The 19351-nt window shown below is 37.7% G+C and overlaps 4 protein-coding genes across 5 annotated transcripts; 2 read left to right on the top strand and 2 right to left on the bottom strand.

Annotated features, from left to right (window-relative positions):
• The first annotated feature begins 2696 nt into the window (after positions 1 to 2696).
• On the top strand, positions 2697 to 6847 carry LOC132194900 (cystinosin homolog). Of its 2 annotated transcripts, none has more exons than XM_059616494.1 (10): positions 2697 to 2985; positions 3047 to 3134; positions 4025 to 4204; positions 4258 to 4398; positions 4514 to 4613; positions 4675 to 4794; positions 4857 to 5030; positions 5085 to 5202; positions 5262 to 5364; positions 6412 to 6847. In XM_059616494.1, the coding sequence occupies exons 1-10, from the start codon at positions 2934 to 2936 to the stop codon at positions 6470 to 6472; spliced, it is 1137 nt and encodes a 378-aa protein (XP_059472477.1). In that variant the 5' UTR covers positions 2697 to 2933; the 3' UTR covers positions 6473 to 6847. The 2 variants fall into 2 exon arrangements, with proteins under 2 accessions (XP_059472477.1, XP_059472484.1); XM_059616501.1 differs by lacking the exon at positions 6412 to 6847 and adding an exon at positions 5751 to 5942.
• Positions 6848 to 7917: 1070 nt separating this feature from the next.
• LOC132194915 (U11/U12 small nuclear ribonucleoprotein 35 kDa protein-like) lies at positions 7918 to 8657 on the bottom strand. The gene has a single exon (XM_059616514.1). The coding sequence runs from the start codon at positions 8655 to 8657 to the stop codon at positions 8088 to 8090; it is 570 nt and encodes a 189-aa protein (XP_059472497.1). The 3' UTR covers positions 7918 to 8087.
• A 19-nt stretch (positions 8658 to 8676) lies between these two features.
• Positions 8677 to 9392, bottom strand: LOC132194923 (uncharacterized). Its single transcript, XM_059616525.1, has 3 exons — positions 9263 to 9392; positions 8887 to 9024; positions 8677 to 8820 (listed from the first exon to the last, which is right to left on the bottom strand). The coding sequence occupies exons 2-3, from the start codon at positions 9013 to 9015 to the stop codon at positions 8722 to 8724; spliced, it is 228 nt and encodes a 75-aa protein (XP_059472508.1). The 5' UTR covers positions 9016 to 9024; positions 9263 to 9392; the 3' UTR covers positions 8677 to 8721.
• A 302-nt stretch (positions 9393 to 9694) lies between these two features.
• Positions 9695 to 17601, top strand: LOC132197429 (uncharacterized). Its single transcript, XM_059620721.1, has 6 exons — positions 9695 to 9975; positions 10565 to 11073; positions 11587 to 12900; positions 14678 to 14982; positions 16197 to 16655; positions 16924 to 17601. The coding sequence occupies exons 1-6, from the start codon at positions 9921 to 9923 to the stop codon at positions 17228 to 17230; spliced, it is 2949 nt and encodes a 982-aa protein (XP_059476704.1). The 5' UTR covers positions 9695 to 9920; the 3' UTR covers positions 17231 to 17601.
• Positions 17602 to 19351: the final 1750 nt, after the last annotated feature.

Below are 19351 nucleotides of genomic sequence, written 5' to 3'. Positions count from 1 at the left end.
TGCAAGAAGATCTGCGCGGAAGAGTCTGAAAAGTTCCTGGCCGAGTGCAAACGACGATGCGCCGAGGAGTGCAAAATCAAGTGCGAAGGACAGTGCTGCAAAGATTGCAAATAGATCAAATAATCGCCCTCATGTTTAAGAAATTTTACAAAAAGCAAAAATAAAAAATAATTTCGATCTATTGTTAATGTTAGTGATGGTGTTTCAAAAATAATTTTTTAATAAAAATTTCACATAAAAATTTGTATTTTTTTATTTATGTCAATAACTGGACTGATAATTTATTTTTGGATCTCACTAGCCCAAATATAGTAACCAGTAAAATAGCAGTAAAATTAAATTATATAAATGAAAAATCTAGTTATATCCCAAGTAACATTTTAAGTCAATAGTTCAATGCAGTGTTAAAAGATGACGCTGGTAATATGACATTGGGGAGATAATATAATGACGAGTTGTTGTGAAGCTCACGGCAAGAAAATTAGGTTTCAACCCAGAGTCTTTCTAGGTTATAAATAAATAGATAAGTGTAAAGCGAATTATTTTAAAGCATCCCTTGCATAAGCAAGAAATAAATAAATTAAATTGCACTTTTTTAGTTAAAATTGTCAAATAATTATTAAATTAATTGAAGATTTTTTTCACATTTCAAATGACGATTATGTTGGGAATTTATTAACTTTGACCGCTTTGACGTACTTTGCCTGTGCGGTCTGCGGTAAAACAAAAAACATAGTTTGAGTAGGCTGTGGTTTAAAAAATGTCATAATATAAAAATTTTGTTAGTGAAATTTTGTTTGTAAAATTCTCATCTTTTCTCTCAATTGTATTTAATTTGTATAATTTTAAATGATGTATCCCGTTATGTGCAGCAATTGCCTTTGTGATATATTATATCAATAAACACAATTGGCAACTAATATAATACTAACATATAACATCCTTTCAAATATCATAACCGCGGCTATACTAATATAGTTGCAAATTGTGTTTATTGATCTATCACAAAGGCAATTGCTGCCCATAACGGGGATACATCATTTATACATTCAAAATTATATTATAATATATATAGGTACACTGGGCCCCAGAATTAAATTATTTCTATATATTTATATACATACTTGTTTGTATTTCTTTGTTATTGTAACTTATTCATTTTAGCTTTAAATGAGAACGCATAAAAGAAAAATTAAATTAAATTTAGCTTTGCATTTATTTTTAACTCCGCGCGCTACGACGCGCAAGTAATATAAAAACAATTTGAAAAGCATGGAATTTCAAAGCTTAATTATTTAAATATGATGAGGTAAATTAACAATATCAATGAATTGCAAGTTTAGAATAAATTTATATGGAAATTCCAAATTTAATTTAATAATATTGTCACTATTTCAACTTTTATATATCAACAAAAAACTTCACAGCGTTTGATGATCCCTCGCTATATTCTTATAATTGTGTGCTTATAATTGATGCTGAATAAGAAAGTGAAACGTGTTTATATACTAATATAAAGCGCATTATACTGATGTACGCGTTTCAATCTCGCTTTCTGTAACACACAAACATAATTTATTTCTCCAAGCGACCACCTTGTCCTCCTTAAAGTACACATATATGTATAATATGCCGTTGATATTTATTTATGTTACACTTTCTGCCTCCTCACGACTAAAGCTAAAAACTGGTTACGCATTTTGATTGATCATGATCACAGATTCCACAAAGAGGAATATGTTTCCAATTTAACAAGAAAGTTCGATCTAATTATGAAAGTTTCAATAATGAAAATGAGTTGTTTATTAACTCTTGACTAAAATTTGGAGAAAAATTAGGAAGTCGTGGATTACATACCAATAAATAGGTTATTTAATAAAGCTAAAAAATGAGTGTTTAATTGTGGATGATGTGATGACTGATGAGTGATGACGCAAATTATTTGCCAAACAAACAAAATCCGCTGCAATCATGCAACTCAAAAAACACGGAAACACCCTTTTAGCAATTTCCTTGTCAAACGCGTCAGAGGAAGTATTTAATTTTGAATAAGAGAGTTTATAAACTATTTCATAAAAATTTACTGCGTGCCAATTGCTGCACAAAATTATACACGTACATTACATTGTCCAGCACCGCATCAGCGTCAACTTATTTTGTGGCTTGGGAATGAATTGAGATTTGATCCCCACCGCTGGTTTAATCTCAAAATTAAGTATATGAAAAGAGGATGACATCACGTACGGAATGATTATGCAAGTTTTGCGTCACGTCTGCCACGAGAAACAAGTTCAAAATAAAAATGCGAAAATTATGTGTAGGTATCTAGGACGCGACGGGTTCATCGACCAAAGACCAAACCCAAACAGACAAAGGCAGACGCGAGCGAAGGAGAAGCAGCGCAGGTTGCCTTAGGACTCTTTTCATTTGACCTCGATTTACTATGTCGAACGAAGACAAGGTCAGCCGGTGACCACCAGGGCTCGAGGGTACCACTTGAAAAAATTAAAAGTGAATGGACGAAACGCGATCAGATTTGGAAGGAGGAAAACCGAGAGTAAATAGTTGAAAAGAAGAGTGTCCTTGTCTGCAGAGTTTTGTCGTTTTGCCGCCACTGCAGTTTCAAATTGGTGAAAAGGCGGCCGCTGATTGGTCGATGAGCGCACTCAACTCACATGACTTGGTAAACAGCCACGCCCCCGGTAGATTTAACACAGGAAAGAAGAAAAGTGGTGACGGGCAAAGCCGCGATTAACCAGTGAAAAAGTCATGTTGGCCGAGAAATTTCACACTTTTGCGTCGAGCGGCGGACGCAGCAGACCCTCGGGAACGATAGGAACGCCGCAAACCCGGAATTGAAGGGCCAGGGCTGTGATTACCCGGCCGGAAAGAAGCGACGTCGACGTCCTCCATTTACACCCCTAACATCCAAGATGGGTCAAATCACAGTTTTTTCTGCTCTCTTTTGCGCATCACTTTTTATTTGTACGATCCAAAATTAAAAAAAAATAACTGAAGAAATTTAATTCCATTTAAAAATTTGCAGCTTATTCCTTGGCAGAGCCGTCCTTCAGTTTGGTTCCGCAGGAGCTCGATGTCCTTGTTCAGGAAACGAAAATCATTAAACTCGTTGTGTAAGTTTCCAGCAAGATATTTTTAATATAATTTTATTAATTGAGCTAAACTTAATACGGTTCTTGATAGTATTAAGTTTGAAAAATTATTTTTATTACATTTTGTTGGTTGCCAAATGAAATTAAAACAAGGTTAATTTTTTTATTGTTTCAAATTAATTTTCATGTCATTAAAAATCATTGATTAACTGGAGACATCAATCATATAATTTTGAAATGTGGTTGATTGTTAATCCCTCTTATATATCTTGTTATCTGCTGTTTGCCTACAATTGTCTTTATGCAAAGTGTACCAGAGTGAGTGTGTTGCAAAGAGCAACCCACTTTAGAATTTTGTCCATCATAATCTAATCTTGTGTATGTAACTTAATTGTGCATAAGCAATCCTTGAAAATTACCGGCAAAAAAGCTTCCAGAGAGTTTTTAACAGTAGCTGCCTTAAAAATTTTTATCTCTTAAATTTATAATTTTATTATTGCCATAACTCATTTCATTCAAAAGTTAATTTGTATAATATATACGTCATGAATAATAATTATGAAAACCATGCTAGAAAATAACAGTTCGCTCCTGTTTGTCTATTTCCTTTATATAAATAAAAATGTGGAGTGAGGTCATTGACTTTGCTAAGGGAAGCCTTTCTAGCCTGTTCAGGCGGTTCGAATTTCACTCTTTCTCATGTAATTTCCAGTCCTTATGATCTGTTAGCAAACAAAAGTTTAACGCAAATAAATGAATGTTTTAAGAATTGTTCCACTCAACGTGAAAATTTATATTTATTTTTATCAAGAGGAAATCATTAAGAAGTGAAAATTGTTCTCATTAAATTGCTAATCTATTTTTTGTTTACTTTATTTAAAGCATTCTATTTTTCTGTCATTTTTCTATAGCCAAGACTTGACGGTAAATAATGTTGTGGCGACACTTCAGGTGGTCCATTCAGGACTTTTGGAGCTTAGCCCTGATACAATTCCTTTGACCCTGGGTTCGTCTGAGATTGAGATCGAAGTTTCCTCCATCGAGGCTGGGTACACCACCATATTTCTAAATGTCACACCCTCAGTCACAGAGTAATTAAGTTTTTTGCAATTTACAATTGGTCTTTAATTTATGTTTTTTTTAGAGTGTTTGATGTATTTGTTCGAGTTACTTCATTGCACTCCTTTGAGTTATATCACTTCAGTGAAGTCATCGGATGGATGTACTTTGTGGCCTGGTCCGTGTCTTTCTATCCTCAGATTTATGAAAACTGGAAGAGAAAAAGGTTTCTAGATGTAGAATATTTTGAATTTTATTTTAGAGTAAATTTAAATAAATATTTGAACATTTTTATATAAAAATTTAAAACCATGTTATTGATCCAAAATTTTATTTTACAGTGTTGTTGGTCTCAACTTTGACTTCCTTTCTCTCAACATCATTGGCTTTACTTTGTACTCTCTTTTCAATTGTGGACTTTTTTGGATTCCAGCCATCCAGGTATATTTTATCTCGATATGTATAATATAAATGCTAAAAACTATATTATTTCCTTTTCCAGCAAGAATATTTTGAGGACCACCCTCGAGGTATGATCCCTGTTTTGGCTCAAGACATCTTTTTTGGACTACATGCGATGTTTGCAACCATTATCACCATAATCCAATGCTTTATATATGAGGTATATTTTTTGATATTGAAGTAATCAAAATAAAACCAATTGATATCCTTTAATACTTTCAGAGAGGCGAGCAAAGGGTTTCGTGGACCGCCCGTGGTATTATGTGCATTTTCGCTCTTTTCCTTGGCATCAGCGCCATTATTGCCGGAGCATCCGACTTACTAACATGGCTGGATTTCCTTTACTTCTGCTCTTATGTGAAACTGACTATTACCCTGATCAAATACATTCCTCAGGTAATTGAGTTTTTTTTTTTACATTGTTCATGGGAACTAATTTATTTTCTGCAGGCTTACATGAATTACAAGAGAAAAAGCACAGTCGGCTGGAGCATCGGAAACATTTTCCTCGACTTTACCGGAGGAGCTCTCAGCATGTTGCAAATGATACTAAATTCTCACAACTACAGTAAGGAAGTTTGAAGTTTAAAAAAATAGCCTAAATAACGTAATGGCATCATTTTGCAGACGATTGGCAATCGATCTTTGGAGATCCAACCAAATTTGGACTTGGACTGTTCTCAGTGGTCTTTGATATCTTCTTCATCTTCCAGCATTACGTTCTTTACAGGTAAGCAAAAAAATTTGGGTGGCACTTATTTTAGGTTTCAATTTCACATGTTGAGAGTACTTGATTGATCTTTTTTTATCTTTCATCTGCAAAATTTTCTTGATGGAGACTCTGGAGAGTGTCACGCACACTCTTATCAAAAATGTTTGCTAGTTTGATTTTGCATGTTCCAACTTCACCAACCATATGAACTTGTCATTTTGGCAATGAGCGGGTTTTCCAGTATTTGTTTCACACACACTTAAGCCCTTAATGCTTTTCAACCTTTGATTGAGCTTCTCAGGCCAGACAGCCAGACGTACCCATAAAAAGATAAACTGAACCTTTGTCGATATCAACTTTTGCATGTCATTTTCGTAATCTCTTGTGCTTTTCAATTTTCGCAGACACGCTCGCAAGGACGTTGAAGCCGATACAGAAAAGTATTAAGCAAAACCCTTCCCATTGTGATAGCAGAACAAAATAGTTTTATTATATTTTTTAACAAGTTTATTTATATAAAAAACCTCACTTTTCCACTGACTTATATTTTGCATGTAAAAAAAGAAAATAAGCAATAAAAATGCTCTTGAATGATGTTTTCTTCCTATTCTTCTCTTCTAACGCATCACCTTCAAAACACGAGATTTTATTTGCTGCTAAAAGTAGTTTTGATGGAGAGCTTTCATTAAAAAAGTTTTCCACTGAACGGGGCTGATTCAATTTTACTTTGCAGAGATAAGTTCAAGCATAAGGAAATGCAGAGCTGAACAAACAAGTCGTAAAATATGATTGCGCCTCTGGAAATGGTTTGCATGTGTAATAAAGCCTAGCTCATAGCCAAGAATTCGATCCCGAGCCAAGAGGGGCTTTAGTATATAATAAAGATGCAGCGGTGATTAAAATTATTACACGGTCTCGTCTGTAGCTGACGAGATAGTGGGGCGAGTCGTTCTCTGTAAACTCGGTTAACATATTCAAAGCGTGCTTAAATGAAAACTCATCCCATGAAAAAAAATTGATATGCAAATTAATTCTAATCGATACGTTTTTTGGTGTTGCCTGCAGGCACTCTTACGAGCGAATCGAGGGCGCCAATTCAGCAGCCTCGCAGCCAATCTATTCCTGATTGATGCACGCGCACATCTCCTAAACAAGAGGAACGCCGTATATTTAATCCTACTATTGTGATTTGTGTGCAAAAGTGAGACTATCAAGCTGTGAACTTTGAATATCAGAAGATGAGTGCAAAACTTTTTAAGTTTGAACTCTTTGATAGGTTGGACTTAAGCGATTGATATTATAGTTTGAATTTACTTTAGATTCTATTGCTATACAACTTAATTCTATTAGTGAAGAGATAGAATTATATTTTTAGTTTTTAAGACTATTAGTCAGTTATATGTATCAGATCTCCGTCATATCCAATTGATTTATTAAAATTTTCTGCACTTACTAGTTTTAGAAATAAACGGACCGTCTATAATATTATTATAATAATATACACTAATTTTGTTTATTTTGATTTCATTCGTTTCATTGTAATTGTAAGAAAATAGGAACTTGCATCAAACAAGAGAAAAAACTTGTATTGCACACCCTGCAGCTGGTCCCAACCCTGAAGCACTTCTTCGGGCACTTTTAGAGATAGTCAGAATACCATTTGACGTCAAACGTCCGAGTATACTTGAGTGAAAATTCCTCTCGCCTGAAAATAATCCGCACAAAATCCTCAGTTGTAATTTAATGGTGGGTAGTAAAATAAAACTAATAAAAGAAGAGGAGTTGCTGCAGGTAAACATCTGAATACACAATTCATAATTTTATTGACGATGATGATCGTCTGATCCATTCCTCTTTTGAACTTGTTTTAATGTGATTTCTACAATATACTTTTAACTTAAATTTATCTCGACTTTCAATTTACTTTTCGGAGCGGGTTTGGAAAGTGGCCTCTCTGTGTGTCTCTGAATCTGACGTTTTAATTAGAAATTATAGCGTTGCTACTTTAATTGCTTACATAAATTGGTTGGTGTGCATCTTAACGTTCATCTTTAGAACAAAAAAGCAAAGAAAATATATGGTTAATTAACACAAATTAATTTGCAATTATTTGGTATCAGCGGAACGTGATACTGCGTGAGAATAGAAGTGGAGGCACTGGAGGCAGGAAGTGAAACGTTGCATTTCTAGGATTTTTGTCTTGCTAATTGAGGGGGCAGAAGTGTAATAAAATTTCTCTGATGAGCTGGCACGTTCCTCATCCCCACCTTAATATAAATAAATTCTTTGGCTTGTTGGTTTTTCTTTAGCTTTGTTTAAGTGCTCTGCATATTTAAATTATATTTTGAATAATTTTTAAATTTTAATAATGCGTACAATTTTATGGTTTTCTTTTCAAGTCAAATGAATAAGCAAATTACCTGATAATTAAATCATAATCATAAAAATATAAGGAGGTCCAAGCTGTTTAAAAATAAAATATTACCGTAAACAAATCTACGCAACTTTTCAAGAATTTAACTTTTATCCACATAAAAAAAGGGTTAATAATTTGAACAAAAATCATACCAGTTCACAGAAGAATTAAATTTTAATGTACAAGCAAATATGTATAACTACAGCTCGCCCAATAAATTGACGCAAAAATGATTTTCTCGATATTGAAATTTTTGGACCCATACCATAACTCTTGTGAAAATACAAAAATATTTGTGCTTCTTGGAATGTATATTTTGGAAAAGTTATCGGCGCTCAAGTTTCGAATGGTGTCGTTTTTCTTCTTTCTCCTCTCCTTTTGTGATTGGTTTTAGATAGGGTTTGTCTTTGCCACCAAACCTGAGCTGTCCGGAATTCTTATTTCCACCAAAGCCTCCTCCGAGCCGTCGTGGAATCCAGCCCTTCATCGTTCTCCCAATTTCTCTGTCAACGAACAGGATCCGTCCGTCTAGCTCAGTTTTGTTTCCTCTTCTACAGGCCAACTCAACAGAGGACCTTGACCTGTACTCCACAAAGGCGTACCCTTTGGAGGCTCCAGTCACAATGTCTCGGACCAAAGTGCAGTTGAGGATTTCGCCGTACTCGGAAAAAGCCCTCCTTAAAGTGCTTTCACTAGTTCCGAAGTTCAGCCTGGCGATGAAGACGGTGTACTCAGGTTTGCTTCTCAGGGTGGGGTTGGGCGTGTAGTGGGCCTCCATGGCCCTGGCGATGGCGTTGTCGTGTGGCTCGGTGTCGGTGGCGTCAATGGACCCAGCTTCGAGGGGGTTGTATTCGGTTGCGTAGGGAGACCATGGTTTGGATTTGGAAGATTGCATTTTGCACTAAATTTGGTTGCGGGTTCTACAGGACAAGCGGTAACTAGGGAAGCTGCAGGTGGATTTACTCGTCAGAACCGTTCCACTTCTTGATGTTGACCAAAACCCAAGAAGGGACGACGAACAGGCTTCCGCACATGGTCATACCCAAGATCAACTTTTCCTATTGGAAAAAATTCATAGAATCATAATTAATAATTGCGGGAATTGATGATTTTGATTAACTTACAGCAAAGGAAATTCGGTTGGTAGGTGGTCCGGAGACGACGGTGTACGACGAGTTAATATTTCTGGCAATCACTTTGCTAGCGGGGCTACCGGCGGCACGCAAGGTGTTTCGGGCAAGTGCGGAAAACATTTCAGGGATCTGAAGAAATCAAAACGGGCGTTAATATGAGAGAATTGGTGAAATAAGCTTGGGAAAAATTCGAAAGGATTATGTACATATGGGAGTAAGCATGCTGTGTGATTTTAAAAAGAGGAATTTCGACACAAAAGGGCGAATATAAATCGTATTTTTTAGTATGAAATTGAAGATTATAAGTTAAGTTATAATTTAAGTGTAGCAAATACAGTTAGTAACGAGAAATTGCAAGAAAAATCACCTAAAAGCTGCTGGCAAGAGATTATAAGATGAGATGATCGTCTCTAAAAAGGGGCGTGGTCAATAGTGAAAATTCAAAACAAAAGCGAATCGCCTGTGACGTCATGTAAGCGGGAGTGTGGTTGGTCGTGTACATAACTACGTAGACGTGTGGGATCGTGTGGGTTTCTGCCTCTTTTCGTTCATACTTCATGTGTTGTGTGTGATGTGTGATAGCACGCAAAACATGTATATGAATGCGAAGGGAGGGAATTAGTGGAATTCATAGATGAGCGAGGAAGGATCTTTTGCCATCAGTTTTGCAATGACCTTGAGGGGAGCATAGTATTTTTATGTATGTATATCTATATCGGTATGCATTATAAGACCACCTTCAGGAATCTGGAATAGTCTTGTGTCTCGATCGCACTTTCGTCGGCTCTCTGCCTGCAGTGGCAGTCGGAACAGAGCCACCAAAAGGAATACATAACAGGAACTGTGTATTATTTTCTGTTGGCTCTTTTGCTCTCTGCTGCTGCTGCACGAGACATTATCACTTAACTGGTAGAGGGGAAAACTCGAAAAAAAGGCAGAAACAGAAGTTAGTAGTTAGTCGACATGTCGACAACAGCTAATCAGCAAATAAGCAGCGTTCAACTGTCAATATTTCGTCAATAAGTATGGGAAGCCAGAATTTTTCTCCATGGCCGTTTGGTCTGCATCCTGAATATTTAGGTGATTTAATTTTTTTTTTCAATTATTCATATTTACGATATTTACAAAGGGATTTTCCGTTTTTTCATTATTTTATAAATTGACGGAAAATATTGAGAGAGAGAGATATGTATGATTTTCGATTTTCTGTATTTCTATTTTGGATTATAGAATTTAAAAGACAAAATAGTACGATAATTTCTAGCGACCTGAGATAATGCGCATCATGTGAACCTGATGATAATAATTATTATGTATGGAGATGCGCATCCTTTTGTTATTCATTATCCTCATCAACATTGCGCAAATAATTATCAGCATTTTTATTTTAATTTCATGTTGTGAATTTCTGATTGGACCGATCTGCATTTTGTTCCCAAGAGCCGCACTTCTGATTAAACGGTTATTAATTCTCGAGTAGTAACAAAAATAGCCCCTTATCAACACACACCCTTCATAAAAGCACTACATTTCCGTCGCTCTTCGGCTTCCGACACTTATTTTTATGGGGCGCTCGTCGTCGCATTAAGAGTTGGTTTATTATTGCTCATGGCAGGTTGTGCGTGTGTTCAGTCGGGCATTCATTAATTTCCTTACTATATGTTTGCAGAGGCGAGAGTAATGGATCTTAGCGGCTCTCAACACTACCCCTACAGCAGCAGCAGCAATCACCACCAGCATCGATATGTTAACGAGTGGCATAAACCGCCGCCGACGGTTGCTGCACCCTCATCTCTGCACACGGCCGCTATTGATTTATCTCGACCATTAGCACCAGTTTATCACTGCGATGTACCTGTCATTAGTCAAACTCAAGCTGGCAATATTGTGACAGCCGACGAACGCCGCCGGCAACAACCCTTGGACGGATGCAAATCCACCTGGCCGCCGCCGCCAGCCAACTGCAGCCAGCAATCAAACAGCAACAACGCTATTACGATTTATGAAATTTCATCTGACGATGACACTGTGGACAGCGACGATGAAAAGCTGCTTGTTATTGACGAGTACGTCAACTTGTCCGCAGACGAAATGGATGCCTATGCTGATGGATTGCTTGAGACTGCAATACAGGAAAAATTGCAGCCAGCAAAGCATGATGAAGTAAAGCAGTCATTGGTAATTTTTATGACTTTGCTGGCTTTTCCAATTCATTTGGTTGGCAGATATTTTTCAAACATACAAGTGACTTTATTAAAAAATATCAGTTCATGGGCTTTTTCCTATGCTAGTTGTTTCTATTTTAATTTTTTTTTAAATTAAGTATAATTTGGTGGGGAAAATAGCTCTTGGCAAATGAGAAAGAGATCACAATTTCATTAATTTTTTTGAGACAGAGGCAATTTTTTTTTAGTTAATATTTATATCTAGTAAAATTTATTTTAATCAACAATTTTTTCTCTCACGAGTTAAATTGTTTTAAAGAAAAAAATATGTATAAATGCTTTTTTATTATTGAATTAAATTTATTGTTTTTTTTTTCATTATAATTTACATGGAGAAATTATACAAAGTATTTTATAACAGATGATATTATTTGACAAATCAATAGTTTATTTATTTTTTCTTGTAAAATTTGCATGTTTAAATTTAATTTTTTTTTTTATTATTATAAATATATTTTTTTTATAGGTACAACCAAAAGAAGCTTCCCCGGAGAAAAAACATGTGTTGCACACCCAGCCGCTGAAGCACTTCAGCTTGATGAAGAACAAAATCAAGGAGACCTTCAAGAATAGTTCTCAATCCCTGAAGCAGAAACTCTTCCATAAGGTGTCCTACAAGAAACTAAACGAGCAGCCTGTTAACAAAGTCATTGATGTTGAATGTCCATCAGAGGAGTACCAAGTGAAAGTTCACAGTGAAAATTCCTCTGCCCTGAAAATAATACTCGCAAAATCCTCAAAGGGTGGTAATAAAAAAGCGGAGTCGCAGGAGCAAAAGACGCCTTCAGCAGCCGCGGCGAGCAGCTCTTCACCGGGCTTAGCGTGCTACTCGAGGCCAAAGCCCAAAGAGCACAAATATGAGCAGAAAAATAGCAGGGAGCACAATGGTAAACAGACGACTGGCAAATCCCCTCCAAACGAGAGTCGTAAAGAAGGAAAAAGCCATGATTCGACTAAAAAACCCACCGCCGCGCCAAGCAAGAATGACGGGCCGGAGGAAATGAAAAAGCAGAAGTCCTCGACGGCTGAAATGAGTGAAACAAAGCGCGCCGGTGATGCAAATAAAAGGAGCGTTAAAAAGCTACTCTCCGACAGGGAGCTGCGCCGCAAGTTTGGTTGCACAAAGCAGGTGCGCGTCGTCATCAAGAGGCTGGCCAAGGACGAAATTCAGCGGCTCACCTGCCGCAAAACCCAAATTCCTCTTCTGAAAGTCAAACCGCAAAAGTCCCAGAGCTTCAAAATTGACTCGAGTCTGAAGGCAGCCGCCCTGATGGATATGTTGCTCTCAAAGCCGCCTGAAAAAGCCGCAAAGCCTCCGCAAATAATATTTGCTCCCCGCAGAGTCGTAAAATGTCATAATACAGCCGCACCTGCCGCCACCCCCGTGGTGGCAAAACAAAATAGTAGCTGCGGCGGAAAAGTGACGGTGAATAGCAAGACTTTTCCCAGGGAGATGATCGGACTGCTTGAGAGAGACATTGAGCGCACCGTGCCCTTGGAGCGATTCATTAATGACAAGAAGCGAAATGACAAAATCGACTGGATCGTGCTAGACGGAAAAATGCAATTCAGCATGCACCAGAGGACAACGCTGAGCAAGGAGGTCAAAGTCAAGGTCTACATGCCGCCAGAGCATTCTGTTCAGGATGTCAAAGCTGATATTGAAGAGCAGACGGCGGCCAGACAGGCGGCCATTGACAGGATCAGGGCGAAGAGGCAGCCGGTGAAGGTTGAGGGTGCCAATGGAGAGATGGTGCTGGGAAACCCTATTATGGAAGAGGTAAATATTTTAGCTGTCTGAAGATTTATCATACTATTTTTTCTTTTTAACTTATGGATTTATTTTCTTTTATGAAGTGATTTTAAAATTCTTTGCAATTTAAACTTCCAGCTAAATCAAATATTGTATATAATTGAAACTTTTAGGAATATTTTAAAATTAATAGGGCATGCTCTCTTCACAAGGAATTGAACATTCATCTCTTTAGCAAAGTTAAATATTAAATTATGCAAGAATTTGGGTAAAAGTTTTCGCCTTTTATTCTCGAGAGCAGTGTAGCAGGAAAATGCCGCCGCCATCAGGGTTGATTTCACTGATATTTGCACCAAGGGAGGAGAAAATACACGCACGGCGGCTAAATTGCCGAGTGCCATTATTCGAATGCTGCATCGCCACTTTGGGCGCGTGTATAAAACTTTTGCGGCTGCTTAATTTCGAGGAAAAACACGCAGCTGCTCGCTAACTTTCGCAGGCTACTTTATGTTAAAACGCACTCGCGAATGCACATGGGGCGGGATTTAACTTATTTGCCGCGTGCAAGACATACACTCTAAAAAATGAGAGGGCGAATTCGCCGCCGACCTTTTTGAGTGAACGACCACGGCGTTCGTATTTCAAGCAACCTAATATATTTTTCCCCGAGACCGACCGACCGGCCGGCGGCGGCCCTGCCGACTCGGTGCACCACTAAAGTTGTGTGCGTGTGCGGCCAGGTAAAAAATATATTAGGCGCCTCGCCGCAATTTCATATCCGGACCCGCCGGTCGAAATATTATTTATTTATTTCAATTTCTGGTGCAGCATTGACATTGCATCTCCTGCTTCTGCTCTATAGCATCGGTCGCCAAACGTCTCCGAAGCAAGAGCAAGATACAAATCGCCCATTCGTCTCGGGATAAATAAATTATTGAAAAGAGCGGCGCCGCCATAAAAGAAGGATCGATTTTCTACGGTCCTAGGCACGCACGAGTGCCCATTATCTGGCTGTGAATAAAAGATGCTGACTCTGGTCAGGGGTCCAAACGCAAACATCATTTAATCTGTCCGCAGAAAGTTAAACCGCGAGAATGGTTTTGAATAGATATCTTGGTCGTATATTCCATAATCATTTTATATTTTTTCTCTATAATTCAGAAGTTTCATTTAAACGTGATTTATTAATTTGAAGTTCTTATAATTATTTTCGCTAAACAGTATTTTTATATTAATTTCAAAGCAAATATTATTCTTTTGTACCGTTTTCTATAGTTAATTACTTTTCTAACAACGTTCAACAAAAAACTGACCGCATTGTTTAAAAATCTTTCAAAGTGAGAGCTGAAAAGAATTTTAAATTGTTTGATAACATTACTGCTAAATTAATAATTGGACTTAATTCAATATTTCTTCACTTTAGCCATACAATCAGAGCTGGAAAAGAAAATCGTAATTTTAACACTGCAGAAAAATTACCTTTAATTCAAAATAATTTGGTTAATTAATGAATAACTAGTCTCTCTCTTAGTTCATTGAGGTAATAATAATTACGAAATACTGCGCCTCTATTATGTTTGCTATTTTTATCATTTAATATTCGTAATATAATATTTATTGCCTATTTTGTACAAATTGTTATTTTTTATGTTTATGAAAGATTTAACAAAAATTGTGTTCATTTTTGTGCTACTTTTTAACAAATTCAACCTAAATTATTAAGAGAAAACATTCAAAACTATTTTCGTTTTTCTTTTCCAACCTTCTCAATTTTTAATTTTAATGAAATAAATTTGTCCTGCAGGTTGAAGAATGCTGCTCCGCCGAGACCAAGAGGCAATTCGCCAAGAAGCTGAACGCAGCTTCCGGGCTGACCTTCCTGCAATTGTTCCCAACTCCGAGGGTGAGCGTGGAGCGGCAACAGGAGCTGCTGCCTAATCACTGGCATTCTAAATTATTGAGCGCGCCCTTCCTGATTGGCAAATACGTGTTGCGAGGTGTGAACTCGTTGTCGAGGGAGTTCGAGTACGTCGCGGCCAAATTCAATAAGAGCAGCCGGCAACGCGTGCTGGCCGTAGACAAAGTCGAGAATCCGCACCTCTGGTTCAGGTACATAAATTCCGCTTTTTATTAGAAATCGATGCGACGAAAGGGAGAGTGTACTACGGCTGTGTGTGCGTCGGCTGATGTTTACTCGTTGCATTTACATGGCCCGGCTTTGCACAGCAGCAAAATGACAAGTTTTATACGCGCTGAGAAGAAAAGCAGGCAAATAAAAAGTCGACCCGACGTGTGTGTAAGAAAAATTTTGCTTCTCGTCCCAGGCGGACGTTTTCGTCCATTTTTACTGCCCCTTTTCCTTCCTGCAAGGGACAAAATTGACCATGCGACGCAGCTATTTTTCGCTAATGAAGATTAATGGGTGCCCGTTCATTAGAAAATTGTTTGTTTCAAGATGCAGAAAGAAGGAAAGCTGGAAATTTCTTTTTACAGAGGGAGAGACAAAATTTACGGCCGGCTGATTCTGAGCGGCCACTTCATTTGCAGGGGTTTTGTAGAAGAAGCGGCGGCGCGCTAGTTGAATATTAATTACAGGGGATGCATGTTTTCTGATTTATTTTACTTGCCAAGTCAAGAGGGAAAGGATTCTCATTTCCACCTTAGAATATTCTTTTTTTCTTCGATGACCTTTTTATCCAGTTCGAACGGCAATGAATTCAAATTATATGAATAACTCTCTCCAAGAGGTATATATGTAGCAAAAAGTGAACGGTGTGGGGATCAGAAATAAAGAAAAAAGTATCTCTGCAGCGCTCCCCCGCGCGTAAATTTCTATAAAGGCATCTCGCAGGGGAGAGAGCGAGCGGAACACGCAATAATCCTAATAATGTGTATGGGAAAAAGTGCGGCGTAAATATAAAAGTTGCCGGGGTTGTTTTTGTAGCTCTGGATTTTGTATTCATTCAATCTCGGAGTTTATTTCAATCGAAGTTTCCACTTGATATATGTTAAAGATATTCACTTCCAGTATTCCTTTAACTTTATAAAAAAGCTACGAAATGCTGAAAATTTGATAAGGCCTTCATGAGTCATGCAATTTTTTTGGGTCTTGAAATGTTATATAAGCTATGAATTTTAAAGAATCAGATTTAATGGAAAAAACGAACTGAGAGATATATTTAAATGATCAAAACATTTCTTGTTTGATTTTTAAAATTTATACAAAATGATGCATAGATTAGTGACAATTTTCAATTAATTTTTTTATCAATCCGAGGGTACTGATTTTAAGAAATATATTTTCTATTTTTTTTTTTACTCAGGTATCAATTGAAGAAAGAGAAGCTCGAGCTGACATACCCCCATGTGCAAGAAGTCCACCTGTTCCATGGCACAGACAAGCAGTATGTGGACTCGATTCTCACTTACAACCTTGACTGGAAGTTTTTTGGTCGCAAGAAAGGTTCTCGTTTCGGACGAGGCTACTACTTTTCCCCGCTCAGCTCCTATGCCATGCATTACACAGACCAGAACACCAAGCACAGCATCATGCTGCTCTTCCGCGTCCTCACCGTGAAGCAGTGCATTGGCTTCGAGGACTCGGAACTGCCCGACGAAGGATACGACACAAACATCAGTGAGAACGGCAAGGTGTGGGTCAAGTTTGATGTGGACGATGTCTTTCCGGACTACGTGATCCACTTCCAGTACGAGGACCCTCCTGAAAAAGCTTACCTCTTTGTCAAGCACAGAGTTGCCATTCGTAATAGGGAGGCAGAAAAGTATGTTTGAAGTGCTTTAAATTTTTTTTTTATCCACACAGATCCACAGCAAACTTTTGAAATCAAATTAAAAAAAAACATCCTAGTATTGATACTTATTATCTATTGATTAATTATCAATTAATTATTATATACAATTTAACAACTTAACTTTCCTTCACTTTCATAAAAAAATTTATTCATTAAAATATCAATGATTCTCAATTTTGGCATAAATTGTCTTATGGTGCAATTAAAAATTAATAAATTTCATATTTAATAATTCCAGGTGGAAGAAGAACTATTGGAAGTACTGCATCTGGAACAAATTCCGACAGTGTCATCAGAGACGACCTATGACCTGGCGCAAGTTCTACATGCGCGTGAAGAAGTTCAAACCCAAAGTGCAAAAACCAAGCAAGCACAGCAAGCTGAGGTGCTCTCAGTGGCGTGGCCCAAGCCAGGTCTCGATGACCTACAAGCCCAAACTGTCATCTGCGCCTTACAAGAACATGTCTGTGTGGAAACAGCCAAAACGGTTCAAGCAGAATAATAGAGTGGTGGGTTCATACCGGGCCAAAAAGCGAGTGCCTTAGTATGTGAAGAACACACTGGACCATCTCGGAATATAAACATCCCAGTTAGTTTCCTTGCTCGTAGATGGGAATTAACTTACTCTATTGACATAAAATCAAAATTAAAGCTTGGATAATTTTTTTATTCTTAATTGCAAGGGGAATCGAGTTTCCAGTCTGATGTTAACTTGTATTGCAGCCAGACTAATAATGGCAAAAAAGCCATTTTTTCTGGTATTACTCAAAGTGAAATTACTGTAGATCTGTTATCTGTAGATGATTTAACAATAAGCATTTCTTTTTCTTGAATATTTCACACTAAAACTGTGGTATAATGAAAAATAATCTGAAAATAACTCTATTTTGACTGATTAATAAAATGATATTGCTTAAATTATTGACAATTATCAACTTGAAAAACACTTACCTAACATAATATAAACCAAAGTTCTAGAACTAAAATTTAACTTGAAAATTAGATTTAAATAGGTTAAATGAAATTTCATTTATTTTCTTTTATTCAAAAGTTTTCTCCCCTAAGAATATTTAATTCTTAAAATTCAGCTTCAGAGAATTTGATAGTTATTTTCCTACCAAGCTGTCAGAACTTTCTCACACAGGGTGTGGAATTTATCATCTGTCTTAACTATTTCCAAGCCAAGGTTTCGGCCTCTCTGGTCGTTTGTTTTGGTCAGCGGTGGTGTGTGCAGCTCAGCCCGCTTATTCAATAAGCTTCAAATATATTGGGTAGGTGTACGTGTTGAGCTTTTCTCGGCCACCTAGTCTGTCCGTCCGGACCACTTTTGCTTTCATTTAAAATTCTCGAGAGCTGAAAATTGCCTTTGCCGAGAGAGAGCGACACCCCTTTAACAAGTTTTGCATCCATTAATTCTGCACGCCACGAGTGCCGGTGCAAGTTTTCCCATGCAGCAAACTTTTCCATATACCAAGTCCGCACCTTTCGGCAGTAGTTTATTCTTGTACCAAGTTGCAGTGCATAATAATAATAATAGCTTGTCATTTTATTACGTCATGAATAATTTTTGTGTGCCTCGGGTGTCTATATAGGGAAAACTAGGCCCGATAAATTTTACTGCGGCCCATCATTTCACTTACGCGGAGAGAGGCGAAATTGTAAAATATTATGTTAAAATGGCCCGTGCGCGCTCCTGAGGTCTTCGGGGTCCTTTATAATTTACAAATAGCCCCCGTGTGGATCGCGCTCTGCCAGTGACGAGAAAGAGAGACGCGCAAATAATCGATAGCGCCTCTCGACTCGGAAAAATAGACCTGCGACTATTTCTCATTTTTCACCCGTGCGAAAATTTGATTGATCTCTCTCTGTGCGGTTTAATTTGGCGCACAGGTGCGCGTGTTGCGTTAATTTGTTTTGAAAAATAATTCTCCACAACACGTACGCGTGGAAAGTGCGAGAGAGATAAATGGAAAATTAATAATTGACGCGCGAGAGAGAAATAATTAGGCGTGATTAATTATTAAGCAACACGCCGGCGCACGCCAAAGTTTTACCAACACGCCCGTTCACCACAGTACAATATGTGCCGAGCGGAGACATTCAATTTTCTTCCCTCGACCGGCGGGCGTCGTGATCAGCCCCTATTTGCATCCTAATCCACCCTAATTTTGAGTTGCTAAAGCTCGGACGAGTTTGCCGAACTGCATTTTGTCAACTGCTGAATATAAAGTGAACGCAGGTGCAAAAGTGTACAGGAGTACCTATAATTTTATTTCACAGAAAGTTTAATAAGATATATATTTGAGATTTTGTGAAGGTTTCAATAAAAATTTTAATTCACTTCCTTTTATTTCCAAGAGATGTTGTTAACAATTGGAAAAAAAGTTTCTAAATTTAAAAGTACTCTGCATTTGAACTTTTTCAGGGAACATGTCTTATCACACTTTACATGCCAGTTTATTTCAACCACATTCTGTAGCTTTCAACCCTTTCCATTTGCAAGGACAGCCAGTGCTCGTTATTAACCGCATGTACATTATTTTGACGGAGGAGCAATTAAAGCGATGAATGGGACGGTTGGCGCGCTCCGTGTCCGGTGTTTGGGGAGGCGGGCGCTTGCGCGGCGACGGGCGTGCCTAAGAGTCGTGAGTGGCACGCCCGGACGA

This window comes from Neocloeon triangulifer, unplaced genomic scaffold (assembly GCF_031216515.1).
Source record: "Neocloeon triangulifer isolate White Clay Creek 2 clone unplaced genomic scaffold, ASM3121651v1 ptg000001l, whole genome shotgun sequence".
NCBI classification, from domain to species: Eukaryota; Metazoa; Arthropoda; class Insecta; order Ephemeroptera; family Baetidae; genus Neocloeon; species Neocloeon triangulifer.
Note: the sequence above shows the minus strand (reverse complement) of the source record. Positions and strands in the feature narration are given on the sequence as shown.

Excerpts from the sequence above, each read along its gene's own strand:
- LOC132194923 (XM_059616525.1), bottom strand. The coding sequence starts at position 9,015 with ATGTTTTCCGCACTTGCCCGAAACACCTTGCGTGCCGCCGGTAGCCCC. Across the intron at positions 8,821-8,886 it reads CCAACCGAATTTCCTTTGCT|GAAAAGTTGATCTTGGGTAT; the intron begins GTAAGTTAATCA and ends TTTTTCCAATAG.
- LOC132194915 (XM_059616514.1), bottom strand. The coding sequence starts at position 8,657 with ATGCAATCTTCCAAATCCAAACCATGGTCTCCCTACGCAACCGAATAC.
- LOC132197429 (XM_059620721.1), top strand. The coding sequence starts at position 9,921 with ATGGGAAGCCAGAATTTTTCTCCATGGCCGTTTGGTCTGCATCCTGAA. Across the intron at positions 9,976-10,564 it reads TCTGCATCCTGAATATTTAG|AGGCGAGAGTAATGGATCTT; the intron begins GTGATTTAATTT and ends ATATGTTTGCAG. Across the intron at positions 11,074-11,586 it reads ATGAAGTAAAGCAGTCATTG|GTACAACCAAAAGAAGCTTC; the intron begins GTAATTTTTATG and ends TTTTTTTTATAG.
- LOC132194900 (XM_059616494.1), top strand. The coding sequence starts at position 2,934 with ATGGGTCAAATCACAGTTTTTTCTGCTCTCTTTTGCGCATCACTTTTT. Across the intron at positions 2,986-3,046 it reads TTGCGCATCACTTTTTATTT|CTTATTCCTTGGCAGAGCCG; the intron begins GTACGATCCAAA and ends AAAAATTTGCAG. Across the intron at positions 5,203-5,261 it reads ACTAAATTCTCACAACTACA|ACGATTGGCAATCGATCTTT; the intron begins GTAAGGAAGTTT and ends ATCATTTTGCAG.